Source organism: Protopterus annectens, chromosome 4.part1 (genome assembly GCF_019279795.1).
Source record: "Protopterus annectens isolate FY-2018-M chromosome 4.part1, PAN1.0, whole genome shotgun sequence".
Taxonomy (NCBI): Eukaryota; Metazoa; Chordata; order Ceratodontiformes; family Protopteridae; genus Protopterus; species Protopterus annectens.
The window spans coordinates 967,051,864-967,076,666 of NC_056734.1; the positions used below are offsets into that span (position 1 = coordinate 967,051,864).

The following is a 24,803-nucleotide window of genomic DNA, read 5'->3' on the forward strand; positions in this document are numbered from 1 at the left end:
CAAATGTTCTTTACCCTTTACTATATCATCTTAATATCTGCCTGTCATATTATCCGAGATCACATGCATTTGCAGACAACCCCATTATATATGGAAAATGTCCCCTTCATCTGTATTATGCTTCCAACATGTGGCATCTTCCAAGCCTTCTTCACTTATTATTCTCTTAGAAGTCATACACCAGGACATCTACATCTGTTCAAAAGCACATCCCCTGGAAATTACCACCTGAAGCAAACTCCCAGAAACATCAGCTTCCAGAATGTTTTTACAACGTGTTATCTCTAATGTGAGATTGCAGTTGTGTGAGACATATTTCACCCTTAATGGATATCTTCTCTTCCCTTCACCAAGTGTTTGTGTATGACCATCAAGTTAGTATATAGAAGTTAGAAGTTGAATCCCTCACATGGGTGTTTTTTATGAATTTTCCCAAAAAGTACAGCACATTTGCATTCAGGGAAATGGAAAAGCTGGTTTCTATGCAGGAAGCATGACTTAGCTGATTTTTAGTGGCACTAATATGTTCCCATTATAGATGGGATTATCCCCTTTAACATTTTGTCTCTTCCCATATCTCCTCCGAAAAATCATCTGAAGCCCAGAGTTCAGTTTTCCTCTTCACTATATATATATATATATAAAATACACACACACATAGACATATATCATTGTAGTCCTCCCTTTCTTAGTCTTCAGCCATTTCTCCATTAACCCTCCCACAGTCATTCAGTCATTGTTATTGATTTGCTCCTCACTTCTTTGTACTAACATTATCCTGAATTCTATGGCTATACAATCCCCCTCCTGTATCCCATATTTATTCTCAGACTTCTTCCAAGACATACAGCTTTCAGTTCACCTGCTTAGTCCATATATCTTTTATCTCATGTCCACCTCCAGCATTCCAACTCTGTCCTCATTTCTTCTATTAGATCATATTTCCACAATGTAAGAAGGTGTCTATGCACAAATGCCCCCAGTTTTACAGGCGTCTGGTTGTGCTCACCTCAACCTCTCAGCAGCTTGACCCATTATATCCCATTACTCCCTCTTTCCACTATACCCAGCATTATGCTGTGCTCTCCATACCACTCAGTCCTTGTGCAGTGTTTATTAATGTCACATATATTATCAATTCTGGCATTCCCCAACACACTGATGTCTTGCTCTCACTTTCTTCTTTTCTGCCTTACTCTTCTTTCTGTGTCAAACAAGTTTGTCAGATACCTGCTCTGTATTCTGTGGTGTCATATTCTTTATATCTACTGGCAGTAGCACAGTTCTAATAGTGTCTGCCTAAGTGCCTTGTATAGTGACTTGAAACAGCCAGCTATTTAGCATCCTTAGAATATTTACTTTTGTATCTGGTTATTTTTTTCTGTTACATTTACATCTGATTATTTTTCTTTAATTTCCCTAACTCACAAATATGCCTTCAAACCTAAATACTTTCCCCCGTAGGCCATGAGAGATCAGTATCCTAATTTGACCCCTAGTTTTGATTGTTGCTGTTTTTTTCCAGATACGATCACAGGATAAACTCTTTCTTGAAATTGTCAAAAGCCATTGATATCTGTGGTAACTTTTAGTTATGTACTTACCATAACTTCAGATGTTTGGGATCCATCTCGCCTACATTCTGTACTGATGGGTTTGGAGCCGATCCTCGGCTCCGACTCGGCACGCTATGCAATAGAGCGAAGTCTCTAATTGGCTGAGCTATTTTATATCCCAGGATGCACCACCACTAATTCCCCAGATCTTGTTTGTCCGCACACATGCACTCACACATGCACTGCTGATATAACATTGCCAGATGTTTCAAGATGAAACGGTCGAACTCGAACCGTCCGGTCTCTTCTGATCTCCAAGGCAGGGGGAAGGAGGGTGGGTATTAGGAATGTAGGTGAGATGGATCCCAAACATCTGAAGTTATGGTAAGTACATAACTAAAAGATGTTATGTGATCCTATCTCGCCTACATTCTGTACTGATGGGACAGCGTCCCTAGCACCTGATTCCTGGGTGGCTCACTGGAAAACACTTCTGAGAACTGTGGAACCGAAGGAAGCTCGCCCCCGAGATGCCACATCCAATTTGTAATGAGAAATAAAGGTGTGAGGAGAGGACCAGGTAGCCACAGCACAAATGTCACTAATGGCAAGCTTAGCATGAAATGCTGTTGAAGTAGCCATAGTCCTAGTAGAATGAGCTTTCACAGTGGTTGTAAGCTGTCTATTAGAAAGAAAATAAATATGACTAATACAGTCTCTGATCCACTTGGCAATAGTGACCTTTGTGACGGCATTGCCCAATTTATTGTCTGAAAAGGACACAAACAACTGATCTGTTTTTCGTGTTTGATGCGTCCTATCTAAATAGAAACGCAATTGTCTGTGGACATCCAATGAATGGAAGATATATTCTGCTCTGTCTGAGTAAGTGGGGAAGAAAACTGGAAGTTCCAAAGACTGTTGAAGACAGAAACTGGAACAAACTTTGGGAGCAAAAGATGGATTGGGCCTAAGGGATACTCTATCCTTGTGAAAAACCAAGTACGGCGGGTTGACACATAGGGCCTGAAGTTCCAAAACTCTTCTGGCTGATGTAATTGCCACCAAAAAAGCGGTCTTCCAGGTAAGAAATTTCAAGTCAGAAGTTGCTGCCGGTTCGAAGGGGGAAGAGGTCAAGGCACCTAATACGAAATTGAGATCCCATGGTGGAGCAGGATGAGAAACTGGAGGACGTAGCAGCCCAGCACCTTTCATGAAGGCTTTACACAACTTATTGCTCATCAAAGGTGGGTCTGTACTTGCATGAAAATTAGAAATAGCTGCTAACTGAACCTTAATGGTAGAGACTGAAGACCCTTGATTGAATAGGGAAGCTAGGAATTTCAAAACGTCCGCCACCGGGGCAGTAATGGGATCTAAACCCCGGAGTTGGGCCCAAATGGCAAATCTCTTCCATTTACTATTATACATTTTCTTAGTCGAATTCTTGTGGGCTGAGGACAAGATATGTATAACTTCTGAGTCTAAAACCTGGTTCCTGACTATAGTCGGAAGTGGAGGAGCCAAGCTGTTAATTTCAGTGAGTGAAGGGACTGGTGAAGCTGTCCCGACTGGTGGATCAAGAGATCTGGAACCTGGTCCAGGAACCATGGGCCGTCCAGTGCGTATTTCTGAAGAAATGGCAGCCAGACTTGACGAGGCCAGTATGGGGCAATTAAAATCATCTTGCACTGCAAGTGAATCGCCTTCTGGATCACCCTGGGGAGAAGGGGAACCGGAGGAAAGGCGTACAGTAAGCCGTTGGGCCAAGTTTGGACTAGGGCGTCCTTGGGAAAACTCCCCCGACTCGGGGTAAGAGAAAAGAAGCGTAGACATTTCGTGTTGAGAGGGGTTGCAAAGAGGTCGCAACAAGGAGTTCCCCATCTTCTGAAGATCTGAGATGCTACTCTGTCGTTCAGAGACCACTCGTCTTGAGGAGAGAATGGTTCTGCTCAGTCTGTCGGCTATCACATTGGATCTCCCCGGAATATGAGTTGCTACCAAGAAACAATTGGTTGCAACAGCCCAATTCCATACTCTCATGGTCTCTCTACAAAGAGGGTAGGGCCTGGTCCCTCCCTGCTTGTTCAGGTACCAGACTACTGACATGTTGTCGGACTGAACGGCAATCATACCTTGGGGGGGAGGTAGCAGTGTAGTGCTTGGAGCGACAGAAGCACTGCTCTCATTTCCAGTATGTTGATGTGTAGGGAAGTCTCGCCGGGATGCCACTTGCCTTGAACTGACCTGCCCAGGTAATGACCCCCCCCACCCCGTCTGGGAGGCGTCCGTAGTCAAAGTGGCCACTGGAGGGGGAGGAACGAAAGGTCGCCCCTGATCCAGGTTGGACGAGATAAGCCACCAGCGGAGGTCCTGTTTGCACGTCTCCGTAATTATAATTTGGTGACTGAGAGGAAGTTCCTGATACGACCACTGGACCGATAGGAGCCACTGGAGAATCCTCATGTGTAATCTTGCTAAGGGCACCAGGAGAACGGTAGCCGACATAGAACCCAACAGTTGTAGGACCATCCTTGCTGGGGCTCGGCATTTGAGGAGCAATGCTCGGACTTGAGATTGTAATGTTTCTATTCTCTCTGTAGGAAGATAGACCCGCATTTGCCTTGAGTCTATGTCTACCCCGATAAACCGTATAAGCTGAGATGGCAGCAACACAGACTTTGCCCAATTGAAGGTGATTCCTAGGGAGGTTCCTAGAGATATAGTGGCTGCTAGGTTCTGTAATAGTAGATGCCTGGAGGTGGCAGTTAGGAGCCAGTCGTCTAGATACGGAAACACCTGGAATCCTAGACTCCTCAGGTGAGCAGTCACCACCGCCAAACATTTGGTGAACACCCTGGGGGCTGTGGTGAGACCAAAGGGCAGTGCGCAGAACTGGAAATGACTGTCTCCCAGGCTGAAGCGCAGATGTCTCCTGGACGCCTGATTTACCAAAATGTGATAATAGGCATCCTTGAGATCTATGGAGCACATCCAAACACCTTTCTCCAGAAGCGGGAGAATGGATTGTAAGGTGACCATCCGGAACTTGGACTTCTTGACTGATCGATTCAGGTTGCTGAGATCCAAAATGGGCCTCAAGTCCCCGGTCTTTTTTGGCACTAAAAAGAATTTTGAGTAAGTCCCTAATCCGGTCTGGTCTACGGGGACCGGTTGGATGACTCCTTTTTGAAGCAGCTTTGAAATTTCGATGGCTGCAATATCCCGTTGACTGGGTGGGGGGTCCAGGATTTTTCTGGATGGGTGGGTGTGAAATGGGGATGATGTAACCTCCGGCGATGATTCGGAACACCCATCGGTCCTGAGTGATACTCTCCCAGGCCTTTAGGTGCCTCGAAAAATGACCCCCGACTAGCTCCGGAGCTGCACAGTCGGGCAATCCTTCAGGGATGCTGAGAGGTTGAAGAGCCATGAAAGGACTCGCAGTCTCCAGTGTTGCGGGGGCCTCTGCCGCCTCTGGGACGGCGTCTTCCGGAAAAATTTCCCCCTCCTCTGCCTCTAGAGGGGGGATCGTCCTGCTGTGAGGGGTAATTCTTTTGAGATTTACGGAACCACATTTTCCCTCCTCTTTTAGCCTTGGGATAAGGCCAAAAGGGAGAGGAAAACCATGCTCCTACGGCAGTCAAAGTTTTACCCTCTTGTTCACAGCGGGTCAAGGTGTCCTTTACCTTGGGTCCGAACAAAGAGGACCCATCAAAGGGAGCGTCGGCAAAGGAAGATTTGAAGGCCTCCGCAAAATGACACAGGTGTAGCCAGGCTTGTCTCCGTAGAGCAACACCCGTACCCGCCGCTCTACTCGCCCCCTCGGCTGCATACGAAATGAGCCTCATGGACGAGTTCGATATCGACGACAAGGTAGCCAACTGAGAGCTAACCGTCTGAGCTAACTGCTCAGGCAGGTTACCAGAGAGGGTATCTGAGAGTTCCTTGATCAGATCCCTCTGAAGTCTAGTGAAGTGCGTGAGGTAGTTCAGAGACCTTAATGTAAAGGCCGCTGAAGAGAGGGTGCGCTTCCCGTACCGGTCCATGCTCCTAGACTCCTTATTAGGGGGATGGACGGACGTCAAAGCCTCTGCCACATCTTGCTGGGTAGTAGATGCCACCACCATAGCATCTACAGCCACACCCTTGGTGAGAAATTCCTTTTCCGGGGGCGCTGACAAAAATTTGTTAGGGCGCGCAGGCACCGGTTCCACAGAATCTGGATGTTCCCACGCCCTTCGAGAGATCAAATCCAGGAGCTCATCGAAGGGCGGAGACACCCAGGAGGCGGAGGGCTGAGCCCCGAAGGGCTTGAGGAACACCGACTCATCAGAGGAAGGGGGTTTGGTCTGCCAGCCGCCTTGTTGCTTGAGGACTTCCAGGATGTCAGCAAAGGAGACATCATCCGAGGACGACTAGGGGGACCCTTCCGCATCATCAAGATCGGTGTCGGAGGTGATAGACTCGTCAGGGGAGTCGACGTGCTTCCTCTTGCACTGTTTTTTTCTTGGGGGTTCCTCTGAAGACTCTTCAGAGGGACCTCCAGAAAGAGGGGGACCCCCAATGGGGGTGGCCTCAGGCCCCAGGGCTCCGCTGTCTTGAGACAGGGGGACTAGAAAGGACCCAGTCTCCATGCCTAGGGAAGGTGCCGGGGAGACGGTGGAGGTAGCCAAAGAAGATTTGGCCAAAGCACTCCTCATGGCTCTAAAGGCCGGACCCCCAGACTCCTGGGAAGGTCTGACCCCCAAAGCCACAGCAGCAGACGGCACTCCTGCAGCCGACGCACTGAGAGAGAGGCTCGGAACCAAAAACATCGGTCCCGAAGCGCCACCCTCGGGGCCGACCGAAGATGTCCGTGTACCGAACTCCGACCCAAAGGCCGGAGTAGGAGTAAGGGTCGGAGCCGACCCGGACACCTCCATCGGCTCCACCAGCACCAACTCCAACGGTGCCGAGGCTGTTGGAGGAGGAACCAAGGCTAAAGGGTGGACCATCGGCTCCGAAGCCGACTGGGCTGGAGCCGAAACTAACTTTTTGAAGACTGGAGACTGAAACAGCCTTTGGAGCACCCTGTCGATGTCCGAATCTGACATCTTGGAGGATCGAGAGGAGATCGAACGGGTCCGACTAGACTTCTCCACCGGTTCTGAAGGACTAGGGGACCGGCTCCGAATCGACTCGATCAAAATCGGTGCCGAAGGAGACTCCATTGTAATTTCCCTTGGTGCCGAAGAGGACTTCGGCACCGAAGGGGAAGAGTCTGAGCGGACAACCCTCATCGGCTCCGAAATCAGCGGAGCCGATGAAGGTGATCCGCCTCTCGATGCTCCAGCCATCGGCTCCGAAGCCAGTGGAGTCAAGGCTGGAGGCATCGAGGCAGACCGTTCCGCCCTCGGCTCCGAAGTCCGTGGAGCCGATGGAGAAGCCTGCCTAGATTTCTTAGTGGTCAGTTCCGACGGGCTGGTCGGAGCCGACGATTTCTTTTTCTTAGAGGAAGAAGAAGAGGAAGATAAGGCCTCTTCAAAAGAAGGCTTAATAAGTCCTTTTAAGATCAATTTATTCTTCCTCTCTTGGAGGACTCGAGAGGAGAAAGCGTGACACACACTACAAGACTCCTGAAGGTGTTTGGGTCCTAAACAATACATGCAAAGGGAGTGATCATCTGTTATAGACATTTTGTAATTGCATCTAGTGCATTTTTTAAATCCCGAGGGTCTGTGTTCTTTTGACATAATGCCAAAACGTTAGAAAAAACACAATAATCAGAACAAACACTAAACAGTAAAAAATTAGTTACCAAAGGGTATTGGTCACACAACAGGAGGGCCAAGAACCCTCTAACTAAAAACGGGAACTTGATCACCTTACAAACACTACACAAAAAAGGCTACTCACGCACGAGGGGAAGGCCCCTCTAACTTAAACGGAAACCTTTCCCTGAACAAACAATATTTTACCACAAAAAATTTCAAAAAACTCACTCATACACAAAGATAGCTGTTAAAACAGCTTTTTGGTTAAGTTTAAGAAATTCCTGACAGGAAAAACCTAATAAAGAAAGCACTTAGCTCTGCCAAGCTCGAGACCACGTCCTTGCTTTGTAAGCAGCAAACGAGATCTGGGGAATTAGTGGTGGTGCATCCTGGGATATAAAATAGCTCAGCCAATTAGAGACTTCGCTCTATTGCATAGCGTGCCGAGTCGGAGCCGAGGATCGGCTCCGAACCCATCAGTACAGAATGTAGGTGAGATAGGATCACATAACATCTGCCTTTCAACATTTTTCAGGACTGTCATACAGTCATTTGTAAACTTATGGAAACTGCTCCTATGCATATTGTCATCCTGCTTCTTCAAAATTGTTATTCATTTATGGGCTAATTTTTCCATTGCCAGTAAAAAGAAACTGGGTGATATTAGACATTCCTGACTTGCATACCCCTGTATAGTTTAACCATTTCTGATCTGCATCCATTTACCAGTATCTATACCGATGGACAGTTGTATGACACCCTACCTCTCTTCTTGATGTCCCTTCCCCATTACATGTCTTAGTGTCTTATGTGATGATGTGTGGTAGTGCCAGCTATGCCAGAGAGAGTAGGGCAGTGCATGCGTAACATACGCCAGCAAAGCTAGCTGTAGTTTTGTAAAGAATGTTTTGCCATTTGAATATCAAACTGATTAGTACAGATGCTTGTGTTAAAATGTATCCTTAAAGTTGATTTTGTTAAAAATGTATCAACAGTGGGTCCTGCTGGTCAGAAAATAAATATACATTTATATCAGACTGTACTGTTGTAAGAGAAGAAATGTATATGTGTTAACAGAGGATGCTCGAAAGGAAGGGGTTAAGCTCAGCCCAGCTTACCTTAAGAAAATAACTTGAAATTAAATGACTTAGTTTAAGTCATAAAGATTTTTATCTCACAGGCCTGAATGCAGCAGAGACAAAATGTATGGGCTTGGTTCCTGCTCTTATTGTCCATAGTGGTGAACTAATTGCTACCCTGGGGTACCAAAGAATGGCTGGTTAGTCTCTGCAGAAAGGATGAAATATTGGAATTGTTTTACAGTCTCCTGATGGTTTACTATTAAAATTTTGAAACGAACTCTGTCGACTGTACTATTGTCGAACACGGAAGTTTGAAAATGGTAATATTGATGACAAAAAAACAACCTAGGAACGGGTTTTAACATGGGTCGAGATAGGGGAGATGTTTGTAGTTCAGAATAACACTGAACACCTATCTCAACCCATGTTAAAATCGTTCCTAGGTTGTTTTTTTGTCATCGATATTACTGTTTTCGAATTTCCATGTTCGACAATAGTACAGTCGACGGAGTTCGTTTCAAAATTTTAATAGTAAACCCTCCAGATGCCTTAGCAAAGCTCTAGTTATGTATTGTAACACATCTGTGCTAGATCCTAGCTCAGCTTCTAGTCCGGGGGTAGTGTGGGAACCACAGAATCAGGTGACTAGATGTGATGCCATCCTATAACCAGCACTGAAATTATTTTAGATATTAGTGAGAGATGTGATAGTAGAACTGAGCGATCTGTTATTGGAACTGACAGAAGACATTCATCCACGTCATCTTGCCTTACTTTAGTCAGTAACCAGGGAATTGTAATTCTTCAATCGGTTAAGAAAATAGTGAGATTAACTCAAAGTATTGTTTTTCTGTATCTGTCTGAGTCTTTCCATCTGTGTTATTTTTTTATATTTCCTGTGAGTTGAAACTCTGGTGTTTACTGTAAATAGATATTCTGTGTTTTCATATTTTCTATTTAATTATTTATTATGAAATATATGTAAACCTTTCATTGTGGCTGGTCATTTCGAAAATATTTTAACCTTGGAGAGTAACTGCATTTATTCTGTGGCACTGTGGGTTTCATGCATTTGAAAGTCTTGCTGCTTGATTAACATTACCATTTGTATAGTATTAATTTTACTAAGAGTAATTGGGTACCCTGGTAAAACGTTAAAGTAGCTGCCTGGCACAGTGAATCTACCTTATACTCTGGGCAGATGGGGCATAGCTGGTAAATCTGTGCCAGCTTTTCCCAGGTGTGTGTGTGTGTGTGTGTGTGTGTGTGTGTGTGTGTGTGTGTGTGTGTGTGTGTGTGTGTGAAAATCAGATCTCAGAGTGTGTGTGTCAGCTACTTGGAAAAGGGACACAGAAAACTGTTTTTTGTAGAGAGAAAGTTGAAATCTTATTTGGGGCCTGGAGGTGGACGTCTAGTGCCGGGACTGAGTGTGCTGTTTACTTTTAAGGGAAATTGTGCTTGGTAGAGAGAGCTGCATCTGAAGTTACTGTGTATATCTGTTTTTGTTCTTTGTGAACTTTCCCCACCCCTGTCAGTGGTGAGGATTGAGCCTCCTTGATTACTGGCCCAGAGAAGGGATGCCACATTTTAAAAAGAACATTCCAATTGATTGTATTAAGATTGAACATTTGAATATTTATAAGCACAGCCTCAGCCTTACCCTTTCCTCCTTCTGTGCCCAAACCTTCAGTGACCAATTCACGAAGACCCTTTAATAAAACCCATCTGACTATCTCCATTCAGTCTTGTTAATACCAACAGCCTAGTGAACAGCATGCCATCAGCATTATAAACAGAGACTGGGTGGTAGTCTGGCAGATCTTCAGATACCTATTTGTTTGGACATTAATTCAGGCAATGCATTCCAAATTATAGTTAATGGTTATTTGAATTTAGCTGCTATGCAGAACCTTCCGATCTTACAAAAATCAATGCAAAAGCAATCAGATTTCCCTGTTTAGTCATCCTTCATGTATCTGATTGCGCCAGGATTTCCATATCTTCTGTGCATTCACTCAAGTTCTGCCTAACCTCCTATTGCTTCATCCACTGCAAGCCTTGTAATTGCACTGTTGGTACAATAACCTCTCTCACCAACAACCTCTCATAAAAAAACTTTGACATCTTCCTGATGGCCTTGCTAGTACTTTTCTTCTCTCACCTCTCTTCACATATTTAGCCTTCTGTGTACATACACCAGCTTAGCTCTGTCCTTGTTTTTTATATTAATTATTCTCAGTCTTCCTCCACTTTAGCCTGCAACCTATCCTGATAACATGCTATGTCCACTATTGTATTCATTTGCTGTGTTCTTTAGTCTTCTCTGTCACCTTGATTTACTTCTCTTTATAGGCTCCTCAGCTAAGCTTCTATTCCATTATTGTTTCAATATTTCTCTCTTTTCATCACTGTAGTGAGGCTGACAATATATTCCCTCTGTTATCTTCACCCTTTCCATTTCTGTCTTCCCGCCCTTCCATGTAAGCAATGATTACTTGGTATAACTGATGCAATATGTTTTATGACCAACTTATTTTGTGAAGCTCCTCCATTTAACTGGATTACACATCCAGCATCTGTCCTTCTCCAGCTCACTCCTACTCCGTATCTTGAGCACAGTATGAGGTGATAAGCTTCACTTCAAAACACCTACTTAATCGAGTCCTGGCTTGCTACACTCATCTCTAAATTAAGGATAACCTTGAGCTTCTCCTTTTCCTTACCATCCATATTTCCATCATACTCAGTCTCTCCTTTCCTCCTGTATTACATTAAGTGAACTTTCCTGATACAGAAGCCCTAACTAGGTGACCTTTTTCTCATCTCCTCCCACAATAAGCTTGTCCCTGTCCTTCAAATACATTCCAGCCCTCAGCACATACTCTTCCAAAGTTTTGTCCCTGTCCTCATTCAGAGCATAATGAGACCAGTGTAGTACACTTTTCTTCATTTTCCACCTTGAAATTATCCCTCTCCCCTCCCTATCCTTTTTATATCCTGTGTCCTTTCTGTCATCCCTCGGGCTAAAATTCCTGCACCCCCTCCCTTTTTTCATGTTAACTGCAACCAGTTAAAATGCTCTTTCTGTAACAGTCCAACCTTTCTAGTCCTCAGCTTCATTTCTAGTAGTAGTGCATACCCTCTCTCTGACTAACTTCACCAAGACTCTTTTATTCTTAATAGGATTACTTAATCCCCCTCCTCAAACATGCTCCATTACATTATTATAATACAATCCCTCACCTCCTGTCCTCTGCCATGCTCACATACTGTAATACTATCCCTCACCTCATATACTCTGCCACGCTCACATACTCTCATACTATTCCTCACCTCCTGTCCTCTGCCATGCTGACATACTTTAATATTATCCCTCACCTCCTGTACTCTGCCATGCTCACATACTCTCATACTATGTCTCACCTCCTATACTCTGCTACACTAACATACTCTCATGCTACGCCTCACCTCCTGTACTCTGCCATGCTCACATACTCTCATATTATCCCTCACCTCCTATACTCTGTCATGCTCACATACTCTCATACCATCCCTCACCTCCTGTACTCTGCCATGTTCACATTTTATAATACTATCCCTCGCCTCATGTATTTTGCTATGCTCACATACTCTCATACTGATCCTCTCCTCCGGATACTCTGCATGCTCCCATACTCTCATACCCACAGTTGTCTTTGTTTGGTCACTCAAACCACATCAACCGTGGGTAAATCCAGCATTACCCACACCCAGGCATGGGTTATTACTTAAATATTTAATACCTCTTCCTTGTTATTTTGTTATATATTGTTGCTTCTCTCCATTCTCCCTTTTTATTGTATATCAAGTTGTGAAATCATGATTGCTTCCTAAATTTTGCTGGTATTCCTCATTCTTTTCATAGCCTATAGTATTCTTCACCTCGGTATACATTTTTATTCTCTCCCGTATGCACTCTTCACCCTTTCTTTATCATGAAAGCACATGTTGAATAAAAGTGTATCCAAAACCCTGTCTGTTTGAAATCCTTAGCTTCATTCAGTATTATCTCACTCCATCTCTGTAACTGTAACATGACAAAATAGTTTATACTACAACTAAAACGTGTTTACAAACAGGTCCAGTTTTCTATCAGTCTGTTACATTTGTATGTCATAACATAAAAATTAGCTTAAATAATTTGAACAATGAAACTTTGTTGCATAATTACCTGTAAACAAACAGTACAATACTCACATCCCCACAGTTTTAGACATTTCCAACTTTATGTTGTTAGCTTTATTTTTGGTCCCAGTCATGACTGCTTTACTTTTCCCATTAACACAAATTAAATTACCCCCTTCTTGTCTCAGCCTATGTGCATTTTGCACAAACACCAAACCCTACTATTTCTGTTAATATAACAATCTCCATAGATATTTATATCAGCAATTTGTTCTTACCCATACAAAGTTCAGAGAAACATTTCAGGTAATTTATTTTGTCCAGTTTACATATTTCAGGCATCCTTGGTCATAGATTCCTATCACAGTCTTATAGTTCTAGGTTAGATAGAGTATGTGTCCTCATGGTGTTGCTTGACTGTAGTTTTCTTATATAGGGTTTCTGCCCTAATTTTATATTAAACTAATTAAGAAATATATACTATTGGGAAGTGGGTCTCTGACTGGCCCTGTCCACCGCTACCAGGTTTTGACTCAGAGCCTTGACAGTTCTTAATTTTTATATTTCATTTTTGGACAACATATCCTTTATCATCTTTATAATGGAACTAGATAAGTTATTGGATGGTTGGTGTGCTGATAGAGAAGATATTGGCATATTCGGCCTAAGCCAAACCTCAAGCAACAACCAGAGTGAAACCAATATGGGCAGTGGTGATAGTTGTGAAGTGGCATTCCGTAATTTGGAGAAAGGCTTAAAAAATCTTAGAGCCAATATTTGGCATCTAAGATTGTTTAAAGCATATTTACACAAAAATTTGGCACCTAGAGGATTGAGAATCAAACTCCATCCTTTGGTCGGCAGATCTGAACAGAGGCTGACAGAGGAATGGGATGAGGCACTTAGAAATGGATCTATGGTCTTTGTAAAGATCCTAACCTCTTATTATGAGAGGATGATTGATGTTTGTGTTTCAGAAACTAAGGAACTAAGTGCAGAATGTAAAAAATTTCAATCCAATCACAACTATCATCAGCATCTGGATAGGTTGTCCAAAGAACTGACAAATTATGACAAATTGATTAAGGACCGAAAGGTCAAAAAATTTAACAGGGATATGACTGACTACGCTAAGGGGCAACCCTTTCAAATACAAAGAACTGTCAGGTTTCAGGATTCGCGGCAGGGTATTTCTGGGGGCAGATCCAGGAAGAGACCCAGATCCATATTGAAACATAAAGATCATACACTTGCGAGCACATCAGGGGAGGAGTCATCCTATACAGATAGTGAGGGTGGATTATCCACCAACTCCCCTTTAAGAAAAAAGACTACTCATCAGCATCTCCCTTTAGACAGGGCAGGAAATCCAGAGGGGGGAGGAAACACACCCATAGAACTAAGAACAGAATCCATGCCAGGTCTGATCCAAGCTTTACTGAGATAATGAACACACCTTTTGAAAATGTCTTGAATTTATCAGACGTTGTACTCACGGATGCACAACATAATATTCTGAATAAAGGTTTGGGTTTCGTTCCAAGCTTCTTTTCTGATCATTATCTTACTTCTTTGGATGTTATGGAATACTGCAGGAAACTTAATCTTAAAATATTTTTTTCTGAACAGGACACTAGTAAATCTCAAAGATCTTCTGAATTCACTTTTAAAAAATCCACATTTCAGCCACCCATGAATAAGAATGTTGGTATCTTCCAACAAGCAGTGCTTAAAGATCTACACTTTCCTCACCTAGAATGTAACATTGCCCCAGACAACATGACTTCGGATGAGAAACAGGCACTTATGGAGCTCAGAAATAACCGAGAAATTGCCATTTTACAAGCTGACAAAGGTGGTGCTGTGGTTATCCAAAATATGCAGGATTATATCCAAGAAGGTTTACGACAACTTTCAGATACTAATTGTTATCAGCATATGGGCATTGACCCAACCAAAAAATTTAAAGAAGAGATTGACATCTTTCTTACCTTGGCCATGGATGAGGGCATCATTAGTACCAAGACTCTTCAACATCTCCAGGTTAGGGACCCATCTAAGCAAATTTTATATTTGCTTCCAAAAATTCATAAATCCATCATTCATCCCCCGGGTAGACCAATTGTCTCTGGCCATGGCTCACTGACAGAACCATTGTCTGAATTTCTGACCCAACATTTAAAACCTTTATTGATACACGTCAGAGCCAGAATTCAGGACACAACGCAGTTTTTGAATATTATTCAGGATACCCAGCTAGACCCAAATTGGATTATGTGCACCTTAGATGTTAAATCCCTCTACACTAGCATACCCCATTGGGGAGGTTTACAGGCCTTGGAATTTTGGTTAACTAAATCTGAAATTTATCCACCAGGGTTTAACACATTGCTTATATGCATGTGTGAACATGTTCTGAATAAAAATGTCTTTTATTTCCAAGGCGAATGCTATTGGCAATTGAGAGGAACGGCTATGGGTGCATCATTTGCACCCATATATGCTGATCTCTTCATGGCATATTTAGAAGAATATGTGATTTATAATCCTCTACACAACATCTACCTTGTGGAAATGGACATCTGGAGGGGATACTTGGATGATTGCTGGATGGTGTGGCGTGCGGACACTGAATATCTTTCTGAATTTGTGGAATACTTAAATAATAATGTATGGGGTATTGAATTTTCCATCACTTTTGACAAAGAACAGATTGATTTTTTGGATGTTACGATTTATCGTAACAAGGACCATACCCTGAATACGAAAACACACCGTAAGTATCCACAATTCAATTCTTTACTTCATGCTTCCAGCATGCACCCACGTCACACCATCCGCAACATCCCCAAGTCTCAATTTCTCAGAATGAAACGTATCAACTCCTCCCAGATGGACTACGATATAGCCAAACATGACCTGAGACACAGATTTTTGGATAGAGGCTACTCTAGTTTTGATATTGAATCTGCCAGGATATGGAGTGATGGACAGCATAGAGATTCACTATTAAGATACAAACAGAAAGATCAACATACCAAAGATGACACTATCAGATTTATAACCACCTATGGTAGGAACCATCAGATAGTGAGGGAGATTCTGAATCAAAACTGGAACATTCTTCTTGCCAATGACCATCTACGACAAATTTTGGGTAACAAATGCTCCATCACATATAGGAGAGGTAAACCTCTGAGCACACTACTCTCACATTTTAAACACAAGGAGAGTGGTGGTGCACAGTATAAACAACTTACCATCTCTGGGGATGTATTGCTAGGCACATTTCCTTGTGGTCATTGCAGTTCATGTTGTCAGGTAAACAAGCTCAAACAATTTACTAGTGCCAATACTAGTAAAGTCTATGATGTACGTGTATTTGGCAATTGTTCATCTACTTGGGTGATTTATTTAGCTACATGTCATTGTAATGCATTTTATGTAGGCAAAACTTCTCGCCCACTCAGAACCAGGATCAGTGAACATAGAAGTGAAATACGCAATAAAAAAACCACTAATGCTTTATACCAACATTCTATTAAACATACAACAGCCAATTTTATGTTTATGATCATTGATAAGGTTATGGGAAACAGGCATAACCAATTGGGTTGGCAAAGTACACTTAGCCACAAAGAAAAATATTGGACTATCCATTTAGGAGCACTATTCCCACCCGGCCTTAATGAACATCTAGGATAATCAGAATATGCATGGTTCACATATGTCTCTTATGGCCAAGGATATTATACTGTTATTACAGCAACATACCAGTTGGATGGTCTGTTTTGATAATATATAACGACCAATTGAGACCAGCAGCCATCTATTATTATTATTATTTTTGTTGTGATTGGCCTGAATATGTCTTTGAAGTATACTATGATGACCACATATACAATCATTGTTTGTAATAAATTCCCTTTAGTCTTAGATGTCATTACAGATCTGGACAGAGATTGATTGGTTAAACTATACAGGATTATTTCATATTTGAATTTTATCCCCCAAAACTTGTGGTATAGTGGACATTACATGATTTATTTGAAAACACAATACATGTATGATAAAAACAAGATTTATTACTAATTACAGGTCATCACACAACTTATTAGATTTATTACTGGCTGTGTGTTATTCTGAGTTAAGCAATACATATTACATACATTGTTTAGAAGTAGGACAATGTTTTGACATTCTCTGACTTGTATGTATGTCATATGACATTATTTCCATTTTTGGTACCTTATTCAATATATATATTCATTTATATTTCATTGAAACAGTTTGGTTAGTAGGATGCATCAAAACTTTTTATGACTAATTATGTATGCACATAAATTATGTGCCTTGATTTCTGATTGGTCTTGCCTCTTTTATAAGCATCCTTGCTTATCAGGGAATTGTTACCATTTTTTTCTCCTCACTGAAGAAGGTTTTTCCGAAACTAGTATGAGGATCGAGCTGTAACTTCAGTGCTTTTGTGCACTAGTCTATTTACAATAAATATTTGGACTTGGAACTTTTGGTGCTGGCTTTGGCGTTTTTTTTCATTTTGCACAAACACCAAACCCTACTATTTCTGTTAATATAACAATCTCCATAGATATTTATATCAGCAATTTGTTCTTACCCATACAAAGTTCAGAGAAACATTTCAGGTAATTTATTTTGTCCAGTTTACATATTTCAGGCATTCTCTGTCACTTTCTGTTTATATTATTACCCATTCACCTACATGATTCTCACTCTACTGTTTAAGTCCAATTCCAGGCCAGCTCCTTCATCTGTCTCCCTAACCCCCATGCTATATATGGCAGCTCTGTCATGGTTGTTTACATCTACACCAAAGCCTTTACAAATATCACCCCATTAAGTCCTCCCATACTCCCCTTGTTGTTGGAACACACTTTACGGATAAACATGTTCCAGCCCAATCTATTAAACAATTCTCATACAGGCACTTTCCTCCTTCCTTCTACTTTACAAACATCAACCCTAAATCACTGCTTCCTTCTTCCTTAGAGAGTACAGATTCATATTCAGCATTGCAGAATGCATGTCTTCTGTCTTGTACATTCCTCCAATGGTGCTTAGCTTTCTGGCTGTCCCTCAAACCACTGGCTTCATAAAACACCTGTAATATGAGCCAGTTTCTCAAAAATAGAAGCAGACAGAAAGAGCAAGAAATACACAAATTACTGCCGCCGCCCTCAGCCCTTCAGTGCTAACATCAAACACTCACTCTCCATGTTTTGTACTATACTGGGTTCACAAAAGCTTTCTCCTTACCCAACACATCACACAACCCAGGTCTTTAGGATGCATTCGGGTATTTTCACCTAATCTGCTGGTGGTGTCTTCCCACTAGATCCAGTGACTTCTTTATAAGACCATTTCATCCAGCTCATTCAGTGCACACTGTGTCTTTCTCCATTGAACATCATCCTTTATTAGTAGTCTGTCCCTAATTCCTTCCTAATGCTGAGGTGTTTAGTTATTCACTAGACTGTTGAAAGAAAGCACTGGATGAGACTTGAAGTCTTCAGACAGCATGCAAATCTTTTATCACATAAGGTGTTTCTCATGCTGTCCTTTTAAGTGCGTAGCTGTTACAGCAAACAGTATGACACAATCCCAGGGAATTACTGCATTTATGACACAAGGTTAAGCTGTGCATACTGTTTGATTTGAGCTAAAATGCTTACAAATGAAGTACAATATGATTGCTACCATATCACCACATCTTCGTTGAGGGGGCGTCCAAAGGTTTTTGTCATGAAGATTTGGATTGATATACATACCCATGTTGTTAATCATAAAAGTGTTATCAATGCTGAATATAGACATGCATGCATGTAAAACTGATAGTTAACAAAAGCATGCACTTCAGCAGGGTTAAACTAGTGATAACATTAAATGTTTCTTGAAAAGGGAATCCGTGAGATGTAAACATACATTATGCTTCTTTGTTTTTTTGCATATTTGTTTATTCATATATCTGTATCTATCTAAATACGTATACGTGTGAGTCTGATGAGCTCACTTTATTTGCCTGAAATGGGAGATGAAATTGCTACCTGGTTTTATATTAAAGGGTGGTTTCTGAATCTTGGTCTGTTACATTTTGCTGTGTTTTAGTGATTCTGTACGGTATGACTGCATGGAGAAGCAGAGTAGATGAGTGAGCATAAAGGTATAAAGCACTGCAAAATATGCTATAGTATTTATTTATTTATATATGTGTGTACTTAAATTAAAATTTCCTTATGTAAAACAGAAATGAAACTGAAATTCAGTATATAATATATATAAAGCTAGATTTTAGTTTATTCTTGCAAGAGTAGATAGTGTAAAAGTAATTACAGAACATTATTAAGGAACTTTTTCATTTAAGAATTATTACATTATAGAGACTTAGAATCTTAAGGCAGTATAAACAGTGGTACTATATACAGCCTGAAATTGCAGACTGAGTAATCATATGATAGCGAGTAGGTGGAGATTAGCCATCGTCTTCAAAGCAAGTACTTGTACAGAAGTCTATGAAATTATCCCTGAGTAATTTTAGATTGTTAAGTAGTTAATGCATTTTCTGATGGTTTTGAGGATTAGTGTTTTAGCTGGTGGCAGACAGTATCCACGTACTAAATCTTATTTGCAATTTGCTTTTATATTTCATATCCCCTTCCAGATTCCTCACTCCCGCTCCTTCTCTTGCCTTCTTCTTTTAGCCTGTATAGTCTACCATTGATGTAACTGGTTTTGCTGGTCAAGTTTCTCTTTTCTTACCAGCTCTACCATGAAATCAGCTTCTGAGGGTTTGCCCTTCTACAGGATTTTCATATTTATCAAAAAAAATAAAACTCTCCTATTTACATCTAATGTTTCAATCATGTCTGCTTAAATCTCCCATATGGTTCGTTTTGTTTCTTTGTGTTCTTAACTACTGTCACCCTTTTTTTTGTATCTGCCAAAACCCCAACACATACTGACTGACTTTACAATTTTTGTGAACTTTTAGTAGTAGTCTTATGTGTACTCAGGGGTTAAACTGCACAAATTTAGGAAGCAGAACTGTATTATTTTAAAGTGAAAGAAAAGGAGCAGCCATCCCTTGAAATCATAATTCTATATGCTGTTCAGTTGCCTGCCCATATGAATCTTGTTTATGGCCAAACCATATAATCTATGCTAATGCCTTGCAGTATATCTCTAGTTACAGGAAGCTTTTTTAACACCTGAAGATCTCTGTTCAGACACTATAGCTAAATATAATTATTTTAGATCACATATATATTTGACTATTTTGACATTTCATTTATGAGTAGCCAAATGTTTGCACCTACTTTTGCTGCTATTTTCAGCCAGCCATCTTACCATTCCAAGTTTAAAGCACAAATTCAGTGGACAATTTCTTATAACACAAAAAGGAACACCACTTCCTCTTCACCCTGTAAGAACCAGTGCCCAAAAACTGCTTGAAGGATCTCACCCTTCTGTAGGAGGAGGGCAGGATACGACCCAGGTCTCACTTGTAAACTACACTTGTTAATAATTTAAGTATGCACTAAGGCCAGCCCAAGAAAGTGAAACTAATTACAGGATAACAAAAGGCAAACATAACCTAAGATAATATTGCATTTTGCATCTTACGACCCTGTAGCATTCTCTCCTACAACAGTATGTGTGGTAAGCATTAAAAACCAGCTGCAAACATACAAAAATTAATGTAAAGTGTATAGTGTGTCCACACCATCTTTTAATGTAAAGAGCATAGTGCGTCCACACCATCTTTTAATGTAAAGTGCATAGTGAGTCCACACCATCTTTTAATGTAAAATCCATAGTGTGTCCACACCATCTTTTAGTGTAAAGTGCATAGTGTGTCCACACCATCTTTTAATGTAAAATCCATAGTGTGTCCACACCATCTTTTAGTGTAAAGTGCATAGTGTGTCCACACCATCTTTTAGTGTAAAGTGCGTAGTGTGTCCACACCAGCTTTTTATGTAAAGTGCATAGTGTGTCCACACCAGCTTTTAATGTAAAGTGCATAGTGAGTCCACACCATCTTTTAATGTAAAATCCATAGTGTGTCCACACCATCTTTTAGTGTAAAGTGCATAGTGTGTCCACACCATCTTTTAGTGTAAAGTGCGTAGTGTGTCCACACCAGCTTTTTATGTAAAGTGCATAGTGTGTCCGCACCAGCTTTTAATGTAAAGTGCATAGTGTGTCCACACCAGCTTTTAATGTAAAGTGCATAGTATGTCCACACCAGCTTTTAATGTAAAGTGTATAGTGTGTCCACATTATCTTTTAATGTGAAGTGCACAGTGTGTCCACATCATCTTTTAATGTAAAGTGCACAGTGTGTACACACCATCTTTTAGTGTAAAGTGCAGTGTGACCGCACCATCTTTTACTCTAAAGTGCACAGTGTGTCCACACCATCTTTTAGTGCAAAGTGCACAGTATGTCCACAACGTATTTTAATGTAATATGCACAGTGTGCCCACACCATCTTATAATGTAAAGTGCATAGTGTGTCCACACCATCTTTTGATGTAAAATGCATAGTGTGTCCACACCATCTTTTAATGTAAAGTGCACAGACTGTACACACCATCTTTTAGTGTAAAGTGCACAGTGTGTCCACACCGTCTTTTAATGTAAAGTGCACAGTGTGTCCACACCATCTTTTAATGTAAAGTGCATAGTGTGTCCATACCATCTTAAAATGTGAAGTGCACAATGTCTACACCATCTTTTAATGTAAAGTGCACAGTGTGTTCACACCATCCTTTATCGTAAAGTGCATAGTGCATCCACACCATCTTTTAGTGTAAAGTGCACAGTGCGTCCACACCATCTTTTAGTGTAAAGTGCACAGTGCATCCACACCATCTTTTAATGTAATGTGCACAGTGTGTCCACACCATCTTTTAATGTAATGTGCACAGTGTGTCCACACCATCTTTTAATGTAAAGTGCATAGTGTGTCCATACCATCTTAAAATGTGAAGTGCACAATGTCTACACCATCTTTTAATGTAAAGTGCACAGTGTGTTCACACCATCCTTTATCGTAAAGTGCATAGTGCATCCACACCATCTTTTAGTGTAAAGTGCACAGTGCGTCCACACCATCTTTTAGTGTAAAGTGCACAGTGCATCCACACCATCTTTTAATGTAATGTGCACAGTGTGTCCACACCATCTTTTAATGTAAACTGCACAGTGTGTCCACACCATCTTTTAGTGTTAAGTGCACAGTGTGTCCACACCATCTTTTAGTGTAAAGTGCACAGTGTGTCCACACCATCATTTTATGTAAAGTGCATAGTTTGCCCACACCATCATATAATGTGACATGCACAATGTCCACACCATCTTTTAGTGTAAAGTGCACAGTGTGTCCACACCATCTTTTAATGTAAAGTGCACAGTGTGTCCACACCATCTTTTAGTGTAAAGTGCACAGTGTGTCCACACCATCTTTTAGTGTAAAGTGCACAGTGTGTCCACACCATCATTTAATGTAAAGTGCATAGTGTGTCCACACCATCTTATAATGTGAAGTTCACAATGTCCACATCTTATAATGTGAAGTGCACAATGTCCACACCATCTTTTAATGTAAAGTGCGCAGTGTGTCCACACCATCTTTTAGTGTAAAGTGCACAGTGTGCCCACACCATCTTTTAATGTAAAGTGCACATTGTGTCCACACCATCTTTAAATGTAAAGTGCACAGTGTGTCCACACCATATTTTAGTGTAAAGTGCATAGTGTGTTCACACCATCTTTTAATGTAAAGTGCGCAGTGTGTCCACACCATCTTTTAGTGTAAAGTGCACAGTGTGCCCACACCATCTTTTAATGTAAAGTGCACAGTGTGTCCACACCATCTTTTAATGTAAAGTGCACAGTGTGTCCACACCATCTTTTAATGTAAAGTGCACAGTGTGTCCACACCATCTTTTAGCTGAGATGTTAAACCACAAAATGATCTGCTTGAGCTGCTAGTAGATTAGGTGGTTCTAAAAGTCCTCATAGCACTTACTGAGAAGAACAGTTGACTTCCTTCCATATACAGTCCAAATTACCACTAGTTAGAATAAATACCATCTTTAGTCTCTCTTAAAAACAAGCATTGTGGACTAGGGCCTAGCTAGTAAATAAAAAGTGAAGTAAAAATGTATAACTCACTGGTAATGTCTTAATCAATGAATGCTACATCTCACTGGCACAGTGTATATAATAATGTGATATTGTGTCATTTTATGTGAAAGTGTATAAGCACTGTCTCAGTATATGTTCTGTAATTGCAGCATCTTTATTTAAAGACTTAATGATAGGTAACAAAATATGTACTCACTGCTTTTGTGAGTTATGTATGTAGACATGAGTAATGGTTGAAAGGATCCTAGGAGATAAACAACCAGTGCATGAATGCAGTAGTCTTTGGTTGAACCACGTGCTTTGAACTCATTCACTAGTCTTTGTTCAGCAACTGTGTGGACTGATCATTTTGTGCCATGACCTAAAACTGAGGCAGCAATAACAATGAATCACAATAATTAGACATTAAATGTACAATCAGCTATCTACACTGCTGGTTACAACAGTACACACATTATTATAAGAAAGGACAGATTATTAAAATAAGAAAAAAGTCAAATGCTTAAATGAAAAAAAATGTAAAAAAAAAACAGATATACAATAGGAGAGTTTTTTTTTTTACTTTTGGTACAAAATTAGCAGTATGTAGTAGGGCAAAATATTCAATAAGTGTAGCTATAAAATGACAAATCTATGAATATGATAATGAGTTTATAGCTGTCTTTCTCTTTTATAGCTTTAGTAATCTCTGTTTGGATATAATGACTGTCAATTACGAGTAACAGCATCTACCTACATGTAACAATTCCTCTCTGTTTTTATTGTCTTGTGCAGTTTTTCCAGCAGGAATTCTGCAGCCCACTCTTTATGATCCCGACTTTCCTCAGTAAGTATGAATCTGCAATACCAAAAAGTATTTTCTTTGTTGTGTGATTATTAGTGTAGTTTTGAGAAATCTGATGGCACTAATATAAGAAAGACACTCCTTCCTAAAACTGATACAGTTATGTGCTCCAGTGCAGTCATATTCTTGAGGAAAAAAGCATTCCCACTGCTTTCATTTTTCTTTAAAAAGGAGCTTATAAAGAGAGAAAAAAAGACTAGTAATTCTCCAGTGATAATTTAGTTCTGTTCAATTATCCATTTTGTTCATTTTATTTTGATGAGGGTCAGTGGCACAAGTAGCACACTCATCTTTGATGCAGAAGGTTCTGGGTTCTATTCCTGCACTAGGCAGATCAATTGCTGACAATGTAGTGCTGCATTCCTGAGTGTTTCATCCTTCAACTGAGATAATAAACCAGGGACCCATCTGCCTAGGTTAATGGCAGCTCATGTGGGTGTAAAAGATCCCACTGCATGTATTGAAAAGAGTAGGGAAAAGTAAGTAAGATAAGTAAGAGCTAAAACATGGACTATTGGAAAGTTATATTAGAAAACTGCAAGAAGTTGTAATTAATGATAAGTTTCTATATGCTCACTGAGCCACCATGATACCAACTGAGGAACATGTGGATGAAATAGAATAGGGGACCCTAGCTATGGGGAATAAGGGTCATAGCAAGAATCTGAGACTCGGAGTGTTAAAATAACAATGACTGGATTCTATGGACTGTGTAAAAACAGATGGTGCAATATAGAGGATTCATAAAATTTTCACTAGCAATTGAAAAAAGTGTGCTGTAAATGGCTGACTGTCTGAGGGGACTTATGGCAAACTCAGAGTTGTTTTGGTACAGTCTGTCATGACATGAGAGAAAGAAGACATGTAGGGGCATTTCTGGTTATGGGAAAGAAGGTATGTGATAATATGTTAGATGGTTTATGTGGATTATGGTTATTAATTTGTAACTTTTTTACAGAGCTTAAAGTTTATGGATGTTGTAAAAGTATGTCAGAGATATAAGCTGAAATATTGCAAAATGTGTCGAATGGGTTTCTGAGGACTGCATTAACCTATACTGATGTTGAAATGCCACAACAAAGTTGAAGGAGTTGCCAGTGTATCCATTTTGTGAATTAATGGAAACTGGTTATAAGCTATTTCAAGTATGGATTCATCTGTGAGTTTGGTGTAATTAGAAGTGAAGGAACAAAAGGAGTCAGGCATAAAA

General features: G+C 40.8%; 1 protein-coding gene across 2 annotated transcripts in view; it reads left to right on the forward strand.

The window, feature by feature from the left end:
* ECEL1 (endothelin converting enzyme like 1) overlaps positions 1-24,803 on the forward strand; it is a 2,857,191-nt gene that overhangs the window by 1,967,334 nt on the left and 865,054 nt on the right. For both annotated transcript variants that reach the window (XM_044070676.1, XM_044070677.1), the window contains one exon: positions 23,524-23,575. In XM_044070676.1, coding sequence (XP_043926611.1) covers positions 23,524-23,575 — 52 coding nt within the window. The remainder of the gene's footprint in view (positions 1-23,523; positions 23,576-24,803) is intronic.